The following is a 21142-nucleotide window of genomic DNA, read 5'->3' on the forward strand; positions in this document are numbered from 1 at the left end:
AATATGCAAAGATCATCCTAAAGAGCTCCATATACAAGCAACTTTTATTCCTTCTTCAGGTGTCTTGCATATTTCCTTAGGTAGATTGACAAATAGTATCACACAATTAGGACTTTAAATCCTAATTGCAGAAGGACTGAATCAAATGTAATGCTATGCTTAAGAATGAATAGTGGTTTATAAATGTCGTTAGGGTGACAATAAGGTGGAGTAAATGTTAATGAGCATGAACCAAGGTGCATAAATGTGGAAAGTACTAATGTTCGCTGCTGCTCCACAGTTTTTCTTTTTTAGGAGCTCACCCGAAGCTGTCTCCATTTTGAATAAAGCTGTTGCGAGCAATGTGCGCTGGTGTTCACTCCTTGTTTGCTCCCTGAGCAATTGGATCCTGGCCAATTGGATCGTTGTCTCCCTAGTTGTTGGGCACTGCATGGAGTCAAGGCCTAACAAATGTCTTGAAAATTGTGGCATATGTCTGCTTAGATGACCCACAAGACACTTTTTCACTAGCTGACTAGAAATGTTTTGCTGGATACAGAAGTCCCATGTCTACATAGCTGGGAAAGTACTTTGTCACCACTTGCTGAGGTAATAAATTTTCATTATATTGCTTGGGACAACCTGTACTACTTTTCCATGTGTATTGAAGGAAGAACAGGCTTGGGAGCTAGATTAACTGGTCTCAACTCTAGTAATGCACTCTTTTCCTCTTTCGTCTAATAACCTTGTACCATGAAACCACAATCCAAGGTTGTGATTGTCACTGACAGAGGCAGATGACTTAACACTTTTTGCATGCATCCCATCTTGGATTCATCCCATCAAAGACAGTGGCATTCCTTCTGGGATGGTTAGTTTTTGGGCAGATTGCCTGCACTTCATGTGTAGTCCACTGCTAGCTAATGCTTCAGTATTCTCATTTCTACCTGAGCGTGTGGAGAGTGATAAATAACTGAAGCCATGAAGTCCCTGAGAGTCAGAAGGAACACTAGTTTTTTGAGGTGTAACAGGGGGCCAAGGCCCCTGTTACTTTAAGAGGGGAGAGCAGCAGGGTAGAGCAGAATTTTGATGAGGACAGCTGCATTTAGGTCAGCTACTCAGTAAGCAGCTCTGCTGTGTAAACTACACCAGAGGAGCAGACTACTCATTGAGCCAAGAGCAGACACTGGGCTCAATAAGGGAGCTAAGGGGGCCATGCGACCAGAAAGAGGAAGAGCTCAGGAGTAGAAAAGCTCAGCCCAGCACAGACAGAAGTGACAATTTTTGCCCAATCTGGCCCCTAAAAGCACTCTATAGTAGTGACCAAGTAGAAGTGCATGGCTCTGAACTCTCATTGCACGAGGGTTCAGATGATGATGCTTCAAAAGAGAGCACCCTCAGTAATTTCTGTCTGTGCTGCCTCCCAGCCCCAGCTCTGTTTTCAGAATGGGAGGGGAGAAAGGGACTGGGGAGGGAGTTTGGTCTTTTCAGCCGATGCAGGAGGGTAGGGCAGGTGGATTGGTCCCCCTCACCTTGGGGGAGGGGGAGCCTCAAATCCACCCACCCCACCCTACAGTGCTGGCTGGGGAACCCCCAGACAGAGCTCACTCTCCTCCCTTTCTTCCCATTCTGACAAAAGAACCGGGGCTAAGAGTGGGGAGAGGCATTTTTAGGGGAGACCAGCTCCAGGCTCACAGTCAGCAGCTGGATTCGCCAACCCCTGGGGCTCAACAGCAAACTTCTGGTGAGTCCAGGTGATCATTGTAACTCATGGCACTTCCTGCAAAGTGCCATGAGTTAGAACAGGGAGCTGCTCTTCTGTCTGCACCTTTAGACCTTGCTCCCTGGACAGAAAAGAACTCTTTTCTGCAAGAGTGGCTGCAGGGACCCTGGAAGCACAGACTGGAGCTTGCAGAGCATAGAGATCCAAGGTAAGAGTACTAACTTACATTAGGGGTTGATGGTTTTATGTTTGCATTTTGTGTTTAAGATACCAGAGGACCAGATTGTGGCTCTAGGGGTGGTATGTAGGCCACAGGATGGAGCAAGGTGGTGGGTAATGGCTGAGAGTCATGGGTGTGGTGATGAATGAGACTGGAGGCCATGATTAGAGTCCTAAAGCACAACTGGAACCAAGGGAGGCACAATTTGTGCTCTGGGGTAATCTGGGCGTGCAAGGTCATAACCAGTGCGTGGAGGGTCAACTGAGTGCCAATAGAGTGAGTAGCAAGCAGGGGGACAAACCATTTTGTTTCCAGACTGATGATCTAGTGCTCCCCTGGTATAGACGGAAGTTTGCGCTGGATCCCTTGTGGGGTTGGGATTCACATGCCCAGCTTGGGCTCTGTACCATGCCAACCCAGTCCCACACAACACCTCCCCCAGGGTACGAGATCCCAGCCACTGCAATCTCTTAACTGCAGGGGCCCTTCCACAGACTTCCAGTTATATGGTGTGCTCCACACACCCCTGGGGCTAGGAGATCACAGCAGCAACCCACGGATGCTGGACCTGAGTCCCCAGATCTGGCAGGTCTCTCAGTCCTGGCTGTGGCTGGGACATGGCTAGGAGCCCCAGCCATGTGAGCCTGCAGGGGGAGCCAAGGATGGGAGGAAGGTCATAAAATAATACAAAAATGCTTTATAAATGTTGATTAACTAGGAAACCATATACAATTTATATGTATTTTAAGCTAAGATCATTGTAACTATATGGGAAGCATTATTGTAATCATGGTGTCTGGGCACATTTTAAGTAGCATAAATAGAGTTTTTAACATTAAAAAGAAACAAAAACATTATTCTTCAGCTGTTTTAAGATACAGAATGTAAAAAGAATTGATATATGTTGGATGCATATAGGTAGATCTTCATCTCTAATAACACTTCTATTCATTTGTAAGTATTTAGCTATTACAGACCCCCTGCAAAATGCCATTGAATCCAATGCAGTCCTCTGCACTGAATTCAGCAACAGCTTCTAAATCATGTGCATGTAGCACAGAGATGGGCAATTAGTTTGGCTGGAGGGCTCCTTAATGAGTTTTGTTGAGGTGTTGAGGGCTGCAAGGGTAGCCTGCCCCTTGACAGGTGCCCCGCCCATCTTGTGACTGGAGTTCCCATCCCCTAACCCCTTACCTTTGCCACTGGAAGTCTTTCCTCTTGCCTCCTTTGGTGGGGGGTGAGGGGGGTTGCTTGTATATTGTGTAAGGGGGTAGAGGGTGTATGTGGTGGGGGGCAGCATATGTGTGTGGGTATGGTGCAGTGTGTGAGGGAGTGTGGGTGCATTTGTGGGGTGTGATTGGGGTTTGGGTGGGTTGGGTATGTGCATGTAGGGTGCTAACCCCTGCCTGCTCTTTGTGATGTGGCTCAGCCCAGTCCCTCTGCAGGAGGTGGAAGGGGATCAGTGCTGCCTGCCTGGCTCCCAGTGTGCTGCAAAGGGCAGGAAAGCAGCTGCCGCCAATGGGCAGCAAGAGAAGCCCCTAGGAGAGGGGAAGAGGGGCAGGCAGCTGAGCCTGGCACCCTTGGTCTCTGTTGCACACCTGCCCAGCGGGGCTGCACCAAACTCGCTTTGGCTCCTGCTGCTGCTCTAGCCCTACCTGCCTTTCCTGCGCCTGCCTGGTGGGGCTTTGTGAGCTGGCGAGCTCCTTCAGCATCGCCCCCCCATACACATGTTCCCCAGTCCAGCCATGCACAAGCAGGACCAGAGTGAGCTGCAGGCAGAGCCCTGCTCCCCTCAATGCTGGAGCTTCCCCTCCCTACCTGCTGCCCCAAGCACTGCAGCAGGGACAGGAGGAGGAGTCACCGGAGGCCAGGGGAGCTCAGCAGTTCCCTGGGCAGTGGCAGCAGTAGCCCTGCCCAGAAGTTGCACCTGCTGGCCAGGGATGGTGCCCTCTGGCAGGGGAAGCAGGCACCACTCTAGGTGGGAGAAGGCAGGACTCAGCCCCATGCAGAGTGCAACAGGGGCAGCCGCGAGTAGGGCCAGACAATTGGTGGGCGCCAGCCTGTGGGCCAGATCAAATGAGTTGGTGGGCCAGATCTGGTCCGCGGGTTGTATTTTGTCCACCCCTGCTGTAGCATTTCTCAACCATCCAGTAAGTTCTCCAAATGATGGGGGAAAAGTTGCATTCTCCCTTTCTTTATTGTGGTTATATGTGAAGAACCTTGAAAATTCAATAGTATCTACACCTACTCTTTTTGAACGTTACAAAAATATAAAAATATCTGGTGTATTCTACTCCATTAACAAGAATACAACAGGTAAGTTATAATTTAACTAGAAGTTAGATCTTCACAAAGAACTACTTACCATTTCTCCATCAAGGGGATCATAGAATCTCTCAAGCAATTGAACAACGGTGCTTTTCCCACAGCCACTGCTGCCAACAAGAGCCAAGGTTTGTCCTTTTTCTACCTTAATATTCAAACCTTGAAGCACTTTGACCTCTGGTCGAGTTGGGTACTTAAACATCACCTCTTTGAACATTATGTTGCCACCAAATATTTCCTATAATTGAAAAGGTTATATATGATCAATACGTAGGAGAATTTTGGCAGATCCTAAAAGAAGGTGCTGAGCATTACTAATGAAATCAATGGGAATTTTGCAGTTAATTTTAATGTTATTGGGATCTGGCCATTCTGTGATATTTCAAAAAATATTTTGAAAAGGCCCTTAAATTCTGGCAATTTTGCTTCAAACAAGTTTTAAATAAGACCAGTTCTTCAAAAGTTATAACAATTTTAGGCCCAGCTTCTGATACTCCAAGAGGGCTTCCTTGTTCAACATTTTCTTAGAAAAAAAGGGGACTGATTCAAGGTGGCTACTGGAAATCAAGTTTTTTTTTTATATTCTTGGCCTACAAACCAAAGCAATCCTTCTGTTTTCACACTTCCCCCCCAAACTATAAAAGCAGCATAATAAATATTATTATATAAACATACAAATGGCTTAACCTGCATAACATGTCAAATTTATAATTCATAGGAAATCTTAATAACAATTTTCTTACCCTTCATTATTATCATTTACAATTCAAAAATGATATGGAGCAAATTTCAACCATCTTTACTTGTCAAAGATGCCATGTGAATCTATGGCTGTTGTAGGGACTGAAGGTACTGAATTGAGGAGGGTGGGGAATGAGAGTGTGACGGGGAAAGAGAAAGTGACAGAGGTTATGAACAAATTACTTCACATTGGAAGAAGGTGGAGATTTACTATGAGCAGTAACACCCCTTTTTAATTCACTGCAATACATGTTTATAGCCTGGGTGAATAGAGGTATGCAGGAGTGTAATTAATGCATCTTGCTAAATCACTAGAGAAATGAACCTGGCCTTAGATTTATGCCAGGAATGGGCAATTATTTCAGGTGGAGGGCCGCTTACCGAGTTTTGGCAAGCTGTCGAGGGTCACATTTCCCTCTCGAGTGCAGGGAAGCAAAACAGCCCCATGGTCCCAGGCCAGAAGCCTCTTCTAGGCAGGAGGCTTCTGGCTGGGAGGGCAAGGTTAGGCAGGCCTTGCTGCTAGTTCCTTTTAATTTTCTAAATTTTTTAAGGGCCCCGCAGGCTGGATAGAATGGCCTGGCAGGTTGGATCTGGCCCCCAGGCAGAATTTTGCCTGCCCTTGATTTATGCTGAATGCAGCCTTGATTACAACTTGCTATAAATGGGTAACAGGTTTCTTGGCCTGAGGAATCAGAGGTGACTAGACATTAATGGTAGTCATTTCACTTCCTGGAATACTGGCATGCCTTACCTTGCTAGCCTGAGGTGGACCATATACATATCTCTCTCGTTCTCTCTTTCTTTCATTATTAGATATAGGTAAAAGGGAGTAAACAGACAGCCACTGTACATCCTCATTTTCCATACCTTCTGCGTACACACACAGATATGCTATAAGCTATCTGTGTCTGCGAGTGACTCAGGTAGTTTCACTAAATGTATTTGATAATTATTCTAGCTCACTTATTTCTTATTATCATCTTGAATAAAAAGTGAAACGGGGCCTGATTATCCAAGGTCCATGCCAGGATCATTTTGTCATGTATGACAGGAAGAATCTCTGACCTCTGCTACATTGTCCTATAGTCAGTGCACTGGACCGTACAGAGAGCTCTCAACAAGAAAGTGTTTGGCATGGATAGTCCATTGAGTCATGAAGCAAAATTCAGCTCATTATTGGAGAGGTCTTGAAACCAAAGACAAGTTTATGGGAATCAACAGGACAGCTGACTTAAATGTGGATTTTAGCAATACTAAACGACAGGAAAGGATTTAGTGAGATGTTTCTTTTGGATTAGTCATAAGGTTATGGCCCTAAAATCAGTTTAATCAAAATACCTAATGAGAGAAGGTAGGAAAAATATCAACAGTCATGAATGGTTACGGAAGTAAGCAATATAATTTACATTGTTCACTTACAGGCTTCAGTCCTTCCTCACTGTAACTGTCTATTAAGGGTACCCTTTCAAACAGCATGAACATATCAGCTGCTGACATCCTGGCTTTGGCATAATCTGGAGTAAATGAACTGCTCTGTCCTAATGCCATTGCACCAAATACAATAGCTGAAAACACCCTGTAAATACAAACCAAAAGAGAAGTGAAGTATGAATTATTAACATGAATACATATAATACTGAGGACAGGCAAAGAGCATAGTCAGTCTTTTTTGTGACCATCATGTTAATAAGCAGGCTTGTATCATGAATAGATATATCCATGAATGGTGCGTGCCCCCAGCGGGTGGCGGGGCATGGCTGCACCAGCAGTGGCAGGTGCACGGCGGCCGTGGTGGGAGCATCGCAGTGGTGAGTGGGGAGCTCCTGCAGGTGCCACCAGCAGCATTGGTGGCAGCCAGGGGCAATTGTGGACCACCCACAGACGCTGCCACCGGTGGCAGGGTGGCAAGCAGCGACCGCCCACAGTCACCGCCAACAATGTTGGCAGCACCTTTTTGCAGGGGGTGCACTGGCACATGCAGTGGGTGCATGTGCATCCACATGCACCCCCTATGCATCACCCCTGGATATACCCACATTCTTTCCCAAATTCAGTGCTTTCCTTCTTTATTGATGGAATCCTTATTTCTTCCTCTTTTTTGGCGGGGGAAGGAACTAAATTCCACTTTCCCCTCCTTGTTTATTGTCATAAGAGGTGAGGGAACCTGGCTTCTGTTTCTTTTCGTTTCTTAATATGTGATATGGGGCAAATCTGAAGTGCAATATTTTCCTCGTGACAAAACAGGACAGTCCACCCTGCCCTCACTCTCTGGCATGCTTAGCTGTCTCCAAGCTCCAGTTTCTGTTGAGTGGGAGGTGGGTAGGTTGCAGAGCATCATGAGCATGAGCAGAGGGTGGAACAGCCCTGTTTTCCTCAGGACAGGGCCATTTTAACATCTGTTCTGGGTGCTCCATTGGTGAGTTCAGGAGCATGCCTAGGACAGGTGTTTAAAATGGGACGGTGCCAACAAAAACAGGATGTATGATCACCCTATGGCTATGGTACCTTCTCGGCCTCAGTTTCCTCATGTCTTAGAATAATTATATTGACATTTTGGTGAAACACTTTGCAACTTGTGGCTGAAACTCATGATTTGACATTTCACACAGTGAGCTCTATTTGTGGGACAAACTGCTTGTGAAACTGTAACTGTTGCAAGAGCAGTTAAAATCCTCTGTTTGGTAATGCATTGCTTAAAAGATTATGAAGAAAACACAAAACAACATCCTTTTGCAAAAATAATGTGCCTGTAAATTGGATAAAAAGCTGCAGTATGTTATTTTTGCTTACCTGTGCCCTTAAGCATATTTCATTGACATAACAAAGCTACGATGTCCTAAAAACAGATAAATCTTCCCTGTCAAGACTAGATGAGGTAAGATTAATAAAGACAAGGTATGGAGCAGCGGTACAAGAAAAGGAAGGTATGAGGATTATTGAAGAGAAAGATAAAAGAGGAGGGATTGTTTGAAGAAAGAGAGAATGTTCTTGCCAACTAAGAAAGTATTCCAGAGTAGGAGGCAACAGCACAGAAGGAGGGCAAAATTAGAGGGAACCAGAGACAGTGAGGGCAGAGGCATACTGGGAAGTGCCACAGGAAGCAAAAGTATTAATAGAAATTAAAACAGAACTTTGGATGGGGGCAAAGAAATTCAGTGTAATGTGGTAAGAAGTGATGGAGAAATCCAAAGAAGGGGTGTGTGATGTGATCAGAATAAAAAGATAACATCAGCAGCAACAGAGTTTTGCAAAGATAAGAGATGGGGAATGGGGAGGTCTTGAAACCTAAAGAAGAGAAATTCATGGGAGTCAAGGGGACAGTTGACCTGCATATTTTAGCAGTATCAAAAAGGTAGAAAGGATTTAGTGAGATAGTGGATACAGGGAAGATGAAAAGACAATGCTAAAAAGTCTGCAGATGGTAGGAACAGCTGCAAACACAACCAATCTCAGATATTCAGAGCATTTTCTACTGGTTTTACTGCTGATTTTTCTGTGCTGATCAGCTGTTTGCTCCAACCCCACCTTTTCTCAATTATTTCACCTTGGTTTCTTTGAACACTTGCCCTTTACCCTCTTCTCCCATTCCTTGTCCTTCTTACTTCCATTTCTATTCCCTCCCCTTCACTTTTCTGTCTTTTCTCTTACCCCCTCTCTTCCCCCATCCCACAAAAATCATAATGCTATTATGCCTATCCCTCAGTTCACTTTTGTTGTGTATTCTACTCCTCTTCCTACCCCAATGTCTGTCTTGTCTAGTTAGATTGTAAACTTTTCAATACAGGAACTATTTTCTACTATTCTGGGATTGTAACATGCCCAGCACTACTGGGCCTATTCTTGGTTAAAATATTAATAATAAATATCTGATGCAACTTAGATTTTGTGAAATTCAATGGGAAATTAACATTCAAAGCAGCTCAACTTATTATACTAGCTGTAAGTGCAGCTGCACGGGGAAGTTTTTGACACTGTAAGTGCAATTTATATCCAAATTCATCAATATCCTAAGTACAACAAGCCTCTATTATATCTAGCTGAATTATTTGTATGTATTGTGTTTATAGTATGCATTTTTCAGTACAAAGCAAGTGGCTCAGATGACAATTTAGTTAGGATTTTCAAAACCAGTTTTAGTACTGTTCCTTACACCAGAGTATTTATTTACAAAGAAGCAGCCTATATAAATAAGTGTAATGAGTACAAATACACAGTCACCTGGGAAGTAAAGAAATGACAGAAGTAAAGCTTAACAGAACCAATCACAATCATTTTATTATTATGGAAAAAATGTTTTGTTATCTATCATACACACCTACTTGTGTTTACTCTCAAAATACCCACTCACTGTCTTCTCTCACATACTCTCACTTATACCCACTACCACCACAAAAAAACACCTATACATTCATACTTCCAGCTGCTGATGGCCCTTCTCCTTTACCTCCTTATGGAAGGGTGGCCTTATTCATAGTTTCAGGGTCGGAAGGGACCAATAGATCTTCTAGCCCGCCCCCCAGCCAGGGCGGGAGAACAACCCAAAAAAAACTCACCCTAAAAACAAAAACTGTACCTCCTCTCCATCAACTTGTGCCCATTACTCCTTGTTATGCCAGCGGGGGCTAGGGGAAACAGCGTCTCCCCCAAACCCTTCTGGTTCCCCCTAGTGAGTTTATAGACGGTCACCAGGTCCCCCCTCAGCCTTCTCTTGTGGAGGCTGAATAGGTTCAAGTCCCGCAGTCTCTCACTGTAGGGTCTGCCCTGTTGTCCCCGGATCATGCGGGTGGCCCTCCTCTGGACCCTCTCCATGTTGTCCACATCCCTCCTGAAATGGGGTGCACAGAACTGGACACAATACTCCAGCTGCGGCCTGACCAGCGTCGCATAGAGGGGGAGGATCACCTCCCTGGCTCTACTCGAGATGCACCTGTGGATGCACGACAAGGTCCGGTTAGCCCTGCCAACCATGACCTCGCATTGTCGGCCCATGTTCATCTTGGAGTCAATAATGACACCAAGATCCCTTTCCGCCTCCGTGCTCTCAAGTAGGGAGTTCCCCATCGTATAAGTGTGCTGCTGGTTCCTACTACCCAAGTGCAGCACCCTGCACTTGTCCGTATTGAAACGCATCCTGTTCCTGTCTGCCCACCCCTGTAACCTATCCAGATCCTTCTGCAATCTCTCTCTCCCTGCTAGCGTGCTCACCTCCCCACAAATTTTGGTGTCATCAGCGAATTTAAACAGGTTGCTTTCCACCCCATCACCTTCTTTTTATATGAAGGAGATAGCCTTGAGTTGGGTCTCCAAACTGAACGCCATGTTCACAGAATTGTTTACTATAAACATTAAAAAATCATGACTTTTGTCACCCTTCCCCAGATAATCAGAGGACATTTTGAAAAATAGTAAGGTTTTGTTCTTATAATTTGCCTTTCTGTTTTGAGTCTTGGATGGCCAGTTCTTAATTTTTCTTCTATAACCACAAGAGCTAACAATGTTTGTTTTAAAAATGAATAAAGTTGAGATTCATGTGTAATCTCATGACTCCAGGAACTAGAAACATAAAGAAAAAAAGAAAATATTGCTAGGCTCATTCTAAAATGAAATAGCACATGTTGGCTTGGCTGTGATCAAGGGTCACCTTGATCTAAAGAGAATAAGTTGAATCCAGAAGAACTACTCATCTAAAGCTATGCAGCTATGAAGGAAAGGATGCAAGGGGCAAGTGCAGGGAGAAAAGGATACCTTTGTGAGAGCTAGGATTCAGGAAAAGGCAAAACAGCAGTCGTAGAAGAAAGGATGTTTATTTTTCTATGATATTATGTTTCTCACCCTGCCAATCCTGTATTTAAGAGCTATAGGCTTGTTATTGCCAGGTTGTAAGAATTCAAGAATTCTCCCCCCGCAATCATTTTCCAGAGCCAAATTTGGAAACCAATAAAGTCCAAGAGCCATTTTTTTTCAAAATTGTGCCTTTATTCCTCTCAGTTGTACCTCAGTATCATTAAAAACATCACAAGTAAAAATACCTATTAAGTCACCCTATTTTCTCCCTGGCCAGGAGCAGATTCTTTTTTCCAGATCAGAAACGTTGAAGCGTGTTGTTATTTTAACCTCAATCTGAATCATATGCAACCGCTATTCCTTCACTGCTTGTTAATATAAATTAAAGGCAAGATGGCTTTTTGGACTAAGAAAAAATCCTGGTCCCATTACATTTGACTACAATTATATTATTGGATTTTACCCTAGAGATATAGCTTCAATCCCTGGTTGTACCAGAAATTTCCTCAGTGATCTTAGGCAAGTCACCTGATCCTGCTAATAACTGACAAGAGTGTAGCACAGTGGTCACCAACTAGTGGATCTCGATCCACTGATAGATCTCGGAGCCTCTTGCAGTAGATCTTGGAGCCTCTTCGAGTTGATCAGAGACTGGGGTGGGGGGCTGAGTACCCGAAAGCTTGTTTAAAAAATTTTTTTCCCAACTATTTAAGTTGGTCTAATAAAAGATATCAGATTCACCCAAAGAACCTTGTCTGCCAACAGTAGTGATCTGAAGTTATCAGCCTTGTAGGAATTTGGCTGTAATATGTTCTTCTGCTATGTGGAAGAGGAAAGGAAAGGGAAGCCAGGGATTCCTGTAGTAGCTTGTCCTTTGGTTCTCTACAGCTCTTTGATCCCAATTATTCCTTATGCTAATCCTTTAAAGCAGAGTGCAGGGAATGCAAATGACTTCTCTGGCTCCCCTAAAACACAGCTGGATCTGTTTTAAAAACCATCTTTCTGTCCATGGAATCAGAGTAAAGACTCGTCCAATATGCCTTCATTCTGCACTTTTTACCGCGGTACAGATCCACTGACTCCAAGAAATTACACGGATATAAGTAAGGGCATATCTAAACCCACCTGTTGTTTTAAAGTATAAAAATGGCTGGGGACAGAAGAAGAATTTTCCTGTTTTTTTCATGGCTACCTTTGAGGATTCTTAAACCGTGTTCCACTGTATCCATAAAATTGTGCCACCCAGCCTGTCTTCTGCCTGACTTCAGAAAAACACACCTGACTACCTATAGCAATACACAAGCATCTTCCCTTATGTGGACAAAAAAATAAATTGCAAAAGAGATACTTACAAAATTACATCTTTAAACTGCATGTGTCCATTTCTCACTAGATAGGCACCAAATCGAAAACAACCAGCATAGACAAAGTACATAATTGCTTGGGAAAGGGCAAAAGTAATTCCAAAGATATGTGCCTTCTTCACAGAATTTCTGTAACAAAGAATAGGCATTTTCATAATTATGTTTTAGTTTCTAAGAAGGTATTAAGTGCCCTTTGCTTGTATTGACTTCAATGTTCAATATTTAGTTGTGTAATATTTTTGGAGGAAGCAATCTCCAAGGTTAGACTGAGACTTAAAAGTACAACATTCTTGTATATTTTAGAATCCTGTGTCCCTGAAAAATTGATCAGAGTGTGATGCAATCATATCTTTCAAGGATTCAATTAAATAATCACTTTTGAAACTGTACAACATCACAACATAAGATATAATCATTAACAGATCTTCAGGATTCTTTAGGAAGCAAAAATTAATTCAGCCAAAACTAAATTTTTATGCCAACTATGACATAAGAATATTGTCATTTAATCAAAACACCTGAGCTATCATGCTGATGCTGACTGTCCTTACAAACAATGTTGTGTAATTTCTGGTTAAATGTGGATGTGGAGTAGGAAAGTGACATACCAACAGAGCATAAACAGCGCTAAAATCAATTAAGACCATGACATCTACAGCAGAATTCCATTAACCTTTGTGGGCTGAAAGGAACATTTTCTAGCTCTGTGTTACTTTTTGGCACTTAGTATTACAAACACAGTGAGTTACCCCTGCAGTGTGGACACATAAACACATGTACACAGAGAGAGCTATTGGCCAGGTCGGGCAGGTTCAAATCTACATCTCTAGGTGCCTGACTTGACAGCCCCAGAAAAAAAAAGAAGAGGAAGTCCCTCTCTTGGTTTAATCCTAATAGCTGAAAAGCGAGGAGGAAGACTAGAGCCCTGTAATAATTTATTCTCCTCCCCCCACTCTCCCCATGCCTAGCTCAGATATTGAGGGTACACACCCAGGAAACAGGATTATAGACTTTTGAATATTTGAATCAGCATCTTTCTAATGTCCCAGCATAAGACTGGGAACTTAGGCATTACCCAGGCTCCTCTCCTCTTGAAGCTGTATCTTGCATTTAATATTAATTGGACAGAAAATAGAGCACTGGAGAATTTTCTGCCTTAGTGGGAGCAAGGATCTAAGTTAGAACTGAAGGCCTACTCACTTGCAGAGCAGAAGTCGTCTCACTGAAACAAACACTGTCTAGCTGGCTCTCTTGCTCCTGGCCCAATACCCATGATTCTGTACCAGGGTGCTGTGGTACCCTGAGGTGCCACCAGATCCTTTGAAGCATGCAACAAGGTGGAGATAAACAGATAATTGGAGACTCAGGCTTGTCCCTGTCTTGCTGATTTCCCTCACCCCCACTGCCTGGCTCCTCCACAAGGAAGTAAGCACTATAAAATACAAATAATTTTTTGAAATTGGGTGCCACTCAGTTCACAAAAGTTATGGAGGGGTGTCTCAAGTCCAAAGAGGGATACCTCAAGCCCCAAAAAGTTGAGAACCACAGCCTTCCACATCTCTCACATGGCTACCCAAGTGACCTGCTTCAAAAGGAGCACTGGAAAGGGTCTGGATGGTGCCTCGCCTGTGGTATTGTGGCTGGAGCACTATATTTGGCCAATTTGAAAGGCACAGGTGTAAGTCCCTTATAAATAATGGGGGCCTAAAACCTGGGTTTCCTACTTTGTGGGCAAAATTTCAATTACTGGGAACTAAAACGTGGGAGGGCGTGCCTTCTCTTCTTCTAGTGTCTAACACCCATTAGTCATGGAGTTTGGTCCAGTACACAGCTTACTGCACATGCTCGATTGTGTGCACACTAACATATTTACAGTGCAGCCGTAAGAAAAATGAAATCTTCAAAAATACCAAAAAATGCCACTGAGGCAACTGGAAAACTGCCATTTAGTTACAGAAAGGGTAATGAAATTCTTCCCCTAATCTTCATTTCCACTGAACTCACCTTGGAAGGATTATAGCTAGCATGGACATGCCTGCATAGGCTGCAATCACATCTCTGCAGCATAGATGTATGCCTATATTTTTCCAAAGTGAAAGTAATTCTGAGTGCTCATCCTGTGTTTTGGAGAGTTGGTACTCAGTATTTTCTGAAATTTGGAAAGACTTGATGATGCTTTAGATTGTCTGTGATGTGAAGCTGATTAAACACCTGAGATGCTTAGTGGCCTGATACTGAAAGTACTAATTAATTCTGAGATCTGCCTTTGTAGTTCTTACCCAAGCAAAGTTACACTGGCTTTAATGAAGTAATCATGCAGAAGTAGACTTTTGGCTAATAAAACTACATGTACACTAGAAAACAGGGCTTATGACTACCAACATGGATAAAAGGACTATGCAGGTTTCCCTCGCTTTATGCAGGTTCTGTATGTGCGAATTCGCTCTTATGCAATGACCCTTCTTATGCCAAAAATTTGTTATATGCAAGGTAAATTCACTCTTATGCGATCGGTATGGTGAAAGCCTGCAGTCAGCTGCTTTGTGTGGTGCATTGTGGGAGTGACGTGCACCAAAATATAGTCTCCTGTGTGGATCTGTGCTCCTTGCTTGTTGCCTGTGACACATGTTTCTCTAGTTGCCATCCCCATTATGGTAACATTCACCACCACCCTGTGCTTGTGTGTACTGTCTGCTGTTGGTGAATACCAAAATTGTCTTGTAGAAGTGGTAGAAATGGGTCTGGAGGTCAGTACAGTCAAGGTCTTGGAACGTATCCCTCTTTGTTTCACTGTAAAGTGGGTTCCCTCTATGTGAATTTGAATTATGCACTGTTTTCCAGGAACGCATGTACAGCATAAAGTGAGGGAAACCTCTATTTTAGAAAATAGCTTCTGTAGCAGTTAAACTCTTTGGAACAGGAGTACCATGTACAGGCAGTCCTCGACTTACAATGTTTTGAGTTACAGCATTTCACACTTGCAACGTTTATAAATTGACACCCTGTTTCAACTTTCTGTTATCGGTTTTGACTTTAGAACACCACGCCATGCCAGCAAACAAGTTTGCTGCATCACCCATCTTCCTGGAGAACATCTGTCCAAACTTCCTTGAGCACTTTCTTTAAGAAAGCAGACAAGACTCCAGAAAAACCTGCAGCCAAGACTCTTGAAAAGACTCCAGCAAAGAGCCCTTCAAAAAGTCCAGCAAAGTCACCTCAAAGAAGTCTTTCCAAATCAATATGATTGCTATTTACAATATAAATACAATAATGTAGCTATATTACTCATCTATAATTGATTGAGTATAACATTCTGGGTTATTTTTGGTGAAAATAGGGTATCGAGCCTTGGTTCAGAAACCCATCCCCCATTTGTAACATTGTTTCCTATGGGAAAATTGGTTCCAAGTTACACCGTTTTGACTTAAGACATGGTTTTCAGGAACCAATTGTCTTAATTCCAAGGACTGTCTGTACTACAATAAGAGATTACAATGGTATCATTTATTCAAAGAACAATACATTAAGGATTATTTTTTTATCATCTTTGTGCTGGCCTCTTTACTATTCATTCCATCCAGGAAGAGCGCACCAACTGCAGATGCTTTCTCAGCCTTACTAAGGGTTTTTAAACCCAAAAGCTTGCTAAGAAAAATGGTTCCAACTATTTAAGTTGGTCTAATAAAAGATATCAGATTCACCCAAAGAACCATCTCTGCCTATGTCCTTAGACCAACACGGCTACAACCTACAACCCTGTAACATGTTATGATATGTTAGTCTATCATGTTAGTTTATTAGTGAAAATTTACACTCAATTCCAAAACCAAGAGTTTGAATTAATTTAAATATATATATATTACCTGTATGGTAGTTGCAAATTTTGTCCATACATAGACTCAAATTTTCTTTCCTGAGTCAAAGCAACAACAGTTCGAATATTTTCTATGGCTTCAGACGCAATCTGTATTATAGAAAGGACATGTTCATCAATGAAAAAACAAAGTGCACAATAATATTTAATTCTAACCTAGTAAACATAGCTTGGGTTGACTATTAAGTGACATAAGGTATGTCTACAATCCAATAGAAGATGTCACTACAGCATGACTAGCCTGGATAACAGAACCAATAGTGGCTAAGTACAAACATTCAGGAAGGTAAGGAGGAGGTTAGATCAAGTTAAAAATAACCACTGGATCTAAGGTAAGTTAGGATGGGGAGACGAGCAGGAGTGGGGGGGGTTGCAGGCAGGATCTTCAGGGGGATCGGGGGAGTAGGTGGGGTCTGTGAGAGGTTGGTAGGGTCTGGGAGGGTTTGGCAGGGTCAGGGAGGGCTTGCAGGGTCTGCCAGAGGGTTTGGGGGGAACAGGGTCTACTTTTAGCTCCATGACCCTGCCACAGCAAACCTAAACCCCCACCCCTCCCCCCGCTGGGACTTACTTCCTTGTCCCCCAGCATTGGCGAATGCTGCTATAACCAGTACTGGGAGCAGCTTGTGTGATGGGGGGGGAGGGGTGTTGAGGGGAGAGCTGGTTAGTCTGTGGGTGGTGGGAGCAAGAGGCTGGGGGGCTAAAAATAGCCTGGTGCTGGGGGGTGGGGGTGTTTGGAAAAGGGGAGCCCAGCTGCACTGGGAACTGTACAGAATTTCCATTCACCAATTTCTCATATCCTGTTTTTATTTACATGTGGAGTTTTACACAAGCCCTTGTTCCATCTCCTATTTAGCTCTTTTGTGCCTGTTTCTCCCTCAGAGACCTGAGGAAGGGTACTGTAGTACAAAAAATATGTTTAAATCTATCCCAAACATGCAGTGGGTCCAATAAAAGATATCACCCACAAAAATTCTTGCCTCTCACTTTCTGGACCATCACAGCTATAACATCACTTCAACACTATCAACACACTTCTGAACATTTAGGGGAAGATTTTTCTTTGCATTTTGGCATTTAATTCCCATTGATTTGAGATTGAAAATCTTCCCTTATTGGTATAAGAAATAAAATAGATTGGGGGGGGCGGGGGGAGGAGCAGAGAGCTATTTGAAAAATGGCTAAGAAGTTAGGCAAACAATCTCTATTAGGAATCTTGTGATGCTTGTGAAACTCTGACTCAGAGGCATTATTATATCAATGGAATTAACTTTTAGCTATTGAATATGAATAGCAATATTTCTTATAGCAAAAGAGAAAGTGTGTTACAGGTCCCCTTTACACCTTACACTTAAGGCATGATTAACCTTAAGTTGTAGTCCAGGTATATGTTCAACCAATAAATGGTGTAATAAAACAAGCAATAAGCTAAAAATTATTTCACAAAAAATGTGTAATAACTTTGTAGTTTGTTCTAATCACACTATTAATTGAACACATAGTCAAGTGCTCCCCTGAGGCTGGGGCAGGGGTACACCACTGGCTGCCAGGCCTGCAGCTGACAAGTATAGGTGGTGGAAGGTCAGGGCTAATGGGGCTTAGCCCCCAAAATGCGGGGCAGTAGTGGCAGCACAGTGGGCCACAAGGTAGCCTGGGCATGGGCTCCGGGTAGCTGCAGCAGGCTGGGGGGCACGCACAGACACAGACATGCAGCCACAGCCTGCAGTAGCCCAGCAGTGTGTGCAGCACTGACCACCACAACAGGTAAGGTGGGTCATAGGACGCTCAGAGCCTGGGCAGCTAATCCAGGGCTGCGGGGAGGGGGGTGGGCTCCCGCCACTGCATGCAAACAAGCAGAAGCCTAGGGGGCACGTGCCCCCCAGATCTGTGCACAGGGCAGAGGTGGTCTGCCACTGTGGGCTGGGCTCTGCACCCTGCAGCCACTGCCCCGGAAGTGGTGCAATGCCATGTACCTGCCACGCGTTGATGCACATGTGGCATGGCAGGAACATGATTGTGTGAATTGTACATTAGATACCATTGCACGTTTGCCTGCATGTATAGAGGAGCCTGTAGTAATAGCTAAATTAAGTTTTAGTGAAGGGTTTTTTGGTAAGTTTTTTGTAAGTATTTTTTTCTTTTTCCTTACTATGTACAGTACCTGCTACTGTGTGTCCTGAAAGGCAAAAGTGATCAGGATTAGAAAAGTAAATAACAAAACAAAAAGATAATTAGCGAGAGTTAAGTCAGCAAGAGTTAATTCAAAAGTTAAGTCAAATTTGGCAGCCTTTTGTAGTAATCACTGGATGCACAATGAATGAAACAGACCGCCTCCTCCCTGTCTGTTATGGTTTGTTGGTCCTTAAGAATATTCTGAACTCAAAACAGTCCTAGAAAAATTAACATGTAAAATAAAAGGTGGAACAAAGTCCTTCAAGACCTGTATGTTGTCTATGTAAAGTGCACAAACAGCATCACCCACCATCTTGTGAATCTATATATTATACTGTCCAACAGAAGAACATGGTATACTAACATTTCATTAAAGCTATGCTACAGCTGACTATTCCCAGAAGTGATAATATTCAAGTGAAACTGATGTCCTCAGGATAAAACTACCAGGAGAGCTGTGAGGTCTAGATTTGGACGTTTGTAAGTGTGGTGGGCCATGTGAAAAATGACCAAAATTCAAAACTGGAAAAAATATCAGCTCTTTCAGGAAGCTGGTGAATCTTAACAAAAGTAGAGTTTTACTGTGAAAGAGATGTAAAACAGGGAGCTCCACGCTGAATGTAGTTCATAGTCTAGTTCAAGTGTACTCCCTTTACAGCTAAACCAATTACAATGTATACTTTTTAATTTGAAAACTTCAATGTGGGATATGAGGGTCCAGCTGGATTTTCTCATGTATTGTTACCAAAGTAAAGTATTACAATCCTGTGGAGCTTCATTATCTCCATAGTTTTGGTACCTGTGTCATTCATGGTTTACACTGGGCTTGCACAAAGTGAAACCAACTGGCCATCTAATCAGAATTTAGTAAGCAAAGTGATAAACAAGGAATGAAATGTAGTTCACTCTCACTTAACTGAGTTTTCTACAGCATTAAAAGGATTAAAAGCTTGTCTTTGTCAACTGTATAAGCAGAGCAGCTCTATTCATTTGGAAGGTACCTGTTTGGAAGGCAAATTTTCAGAATAGAACCCCATTTTAACTGAAGAGAACAGATTAAAATATCAGGGATCAAATCAAAATACCTGTGGATTGGTTCTTATTTTGGTTAGAGTTTTTATAAGTGTAAATAATTCCTTAAAGGTTGTCAAAATCTGAATCTAAATAAAAACTGCACTAATTTATACCGTTTGGTTTATTAAAAGGCTGGGAACATGCTGACTTTTGTATTGTCTATTAACAATGTAGCTACAATTTATATCTTAAAGAAGCTGACAAAAAGGTTACCCTATAGCTGAACTGTCCAATTATTTGCTTATGTAATTAACTGAAATGCACAAGAAAATAATTTGATACATCACCAAAACTGTACTTTCTGAATAGACAGTGGAACTGGTTTGGACAGCTTCTGGATTAGCCAACCATTTAAACAAAAAAAATTACCTCTGTGAAATGCATACAAGTATTCAACCATCTAGCTCAAATTGACAAATTTCTCACCAAAGGCCAGAGCATAAGACTCAGCCTCCTTCCATGGGCTGCATATTCTGGTCACCCCTGGAAAGCTCAAGCTCCCTGCGCTTATCCTTGCTGAGGATACCTGGTCCCTCTTTACTGAGGATAAGTGTAGGCATGAGAGCATCCGGGAGGGCTGTGGAGGAAAGGGCTGTGGAAGTGCTGGGTGACTTGGTGCAGCAGCATGCTGCTTGATCTCCGTGCCACTTCAATTTGGATCAGACTTTTCCAGGCCCAACCTAGCCTCTTCAGGAGCTATATTTGGCCCATGAGCCAAAAGTGACTGGCCCCTGACCTGGCTACTTTATTTTAATGTTTCAGTTTGCTTAGTAACTGAAAGATTCGGGACCTTCCAAACCAAACAAAAGAAAGATGATGATTAGTGAAAAGCTAGTGAAGACTGCTTGGCTTAATGACTAGGCGTGTGGGCCCTGGTTGGCAGTCAGGATAACAAGCCATGGTTTGAGAGCCAAGAGCAAGAAATAGCGTACCAGGTCAAAGTCAGAAACCAGGAATCAACAGGTAGGGGTGTCAGGCTAAGGACTAGGCGCAAGAGGCAAGTCTGGGATATTGGACCAATTTTTGTTCTTTGTCTTATGCTTAAAGGGGAACTTGCTGTATTCAAATACTCTCTTTAGAGAATGAACTATTTTTGCCCAAGCCATTTTCATGACTTTATTGCTACCACCTAGATTCTTACATTAAGTTTAAGCAACAAAGTCTTATGTGTTGCAACTGTGGTGAGAATTTGATTGAAATACACATCTTTGTAAATGTCAAGGTAAAGACTCTGCCTTTAGAGCCTAATTCATTATTCTTTTGATAATACACAAGTCAGAAAATAATCTAACCATCTTGTCTTCTACCTATGTATGCAACTTTGCTGTGAACAAAGGACTACCTAAGTGAAACAATAAAAGCCAGTAGTTAAAGCATAGGTCTTACATTCCTATGTCTGGTTTCTGCACCTTTTTCCTTTTCTGTATAATGATGATGATATTAATTTATTTCAAGGGCAATTGTGGACTTAGTTTGTTGGTTTGTAAAATTTTGATAAAACCTTAGACGGAGGCTGTTACTGAAGTGTGACATGTAAAAGCTATTGTAACTATAAGCCTGGTTACCAGCTAATAAGAAGGGATTTGAATCTTCTCAGTTTTTTTGTTAAAAGATATCCAGTGAAGATACCCTTAGCAGGAAGACAGGAAAATATCTTTGACAGGTCTCAAAAGACAATATTCCAGGAAATGTTAAGTTTTTTGGTTTCTGAGCTTGCTGAAGAACACTAGAGAAATGTACAATAAAATCCTGCTGGTTGAAGGAAAAAGTAGAATATGTTCTTGTGCTTATGTGAAACGTTTGATAAGGATGACACAGTAGGGCATTTTCTAATTGTTTTAGAGGGGGGACATGGCAGGGCACCTTTGGTGTCTACCACTTAAAGAGCA

At 42.7% G+C, this 21142-nt stretch overlaps 1 protein-coding gene across 1 annotated transcript in view; it reads right to left on the reverse strand.

Annotated features, from left to right (window-relative positions):
- Nucleotides 1-21142, reverse strand: part of LOC102387370 (phosphatidylcholine translocator ABCB4-like) — a 102772-nt gene that overhangs the window by 7983 nt on the left and 73647 nt on the right. Inside the window, 4 exon segments of the mRNA XM_025213365.1 lie at nucleotides 4288-4485; nucleotides 6408-6564; nucleotides 12125-12265; nucleotides 16000-16100. Coding sequence (XP_025069150.1) covers nucleotides 4288-4485; nucleotides 6408-6564; nucleotides 12125-12265; nucleotides 16000-16100 — 597 coding nt within the window.

Source organism: Alligator sinensis, unplaced genomic scaffold, assembly GCF_000455745.1.
Source record: "Alligator sinensis unplaced genomic scaffold, ASM45574v1 scaffold114_1, whole genome shotgun sequence".
Lineage (NCBI taxonomy): Eukaryota > Metazoa > Chordata > Crocodylia > Alligatoridae > Alligator > Alligator sinensis.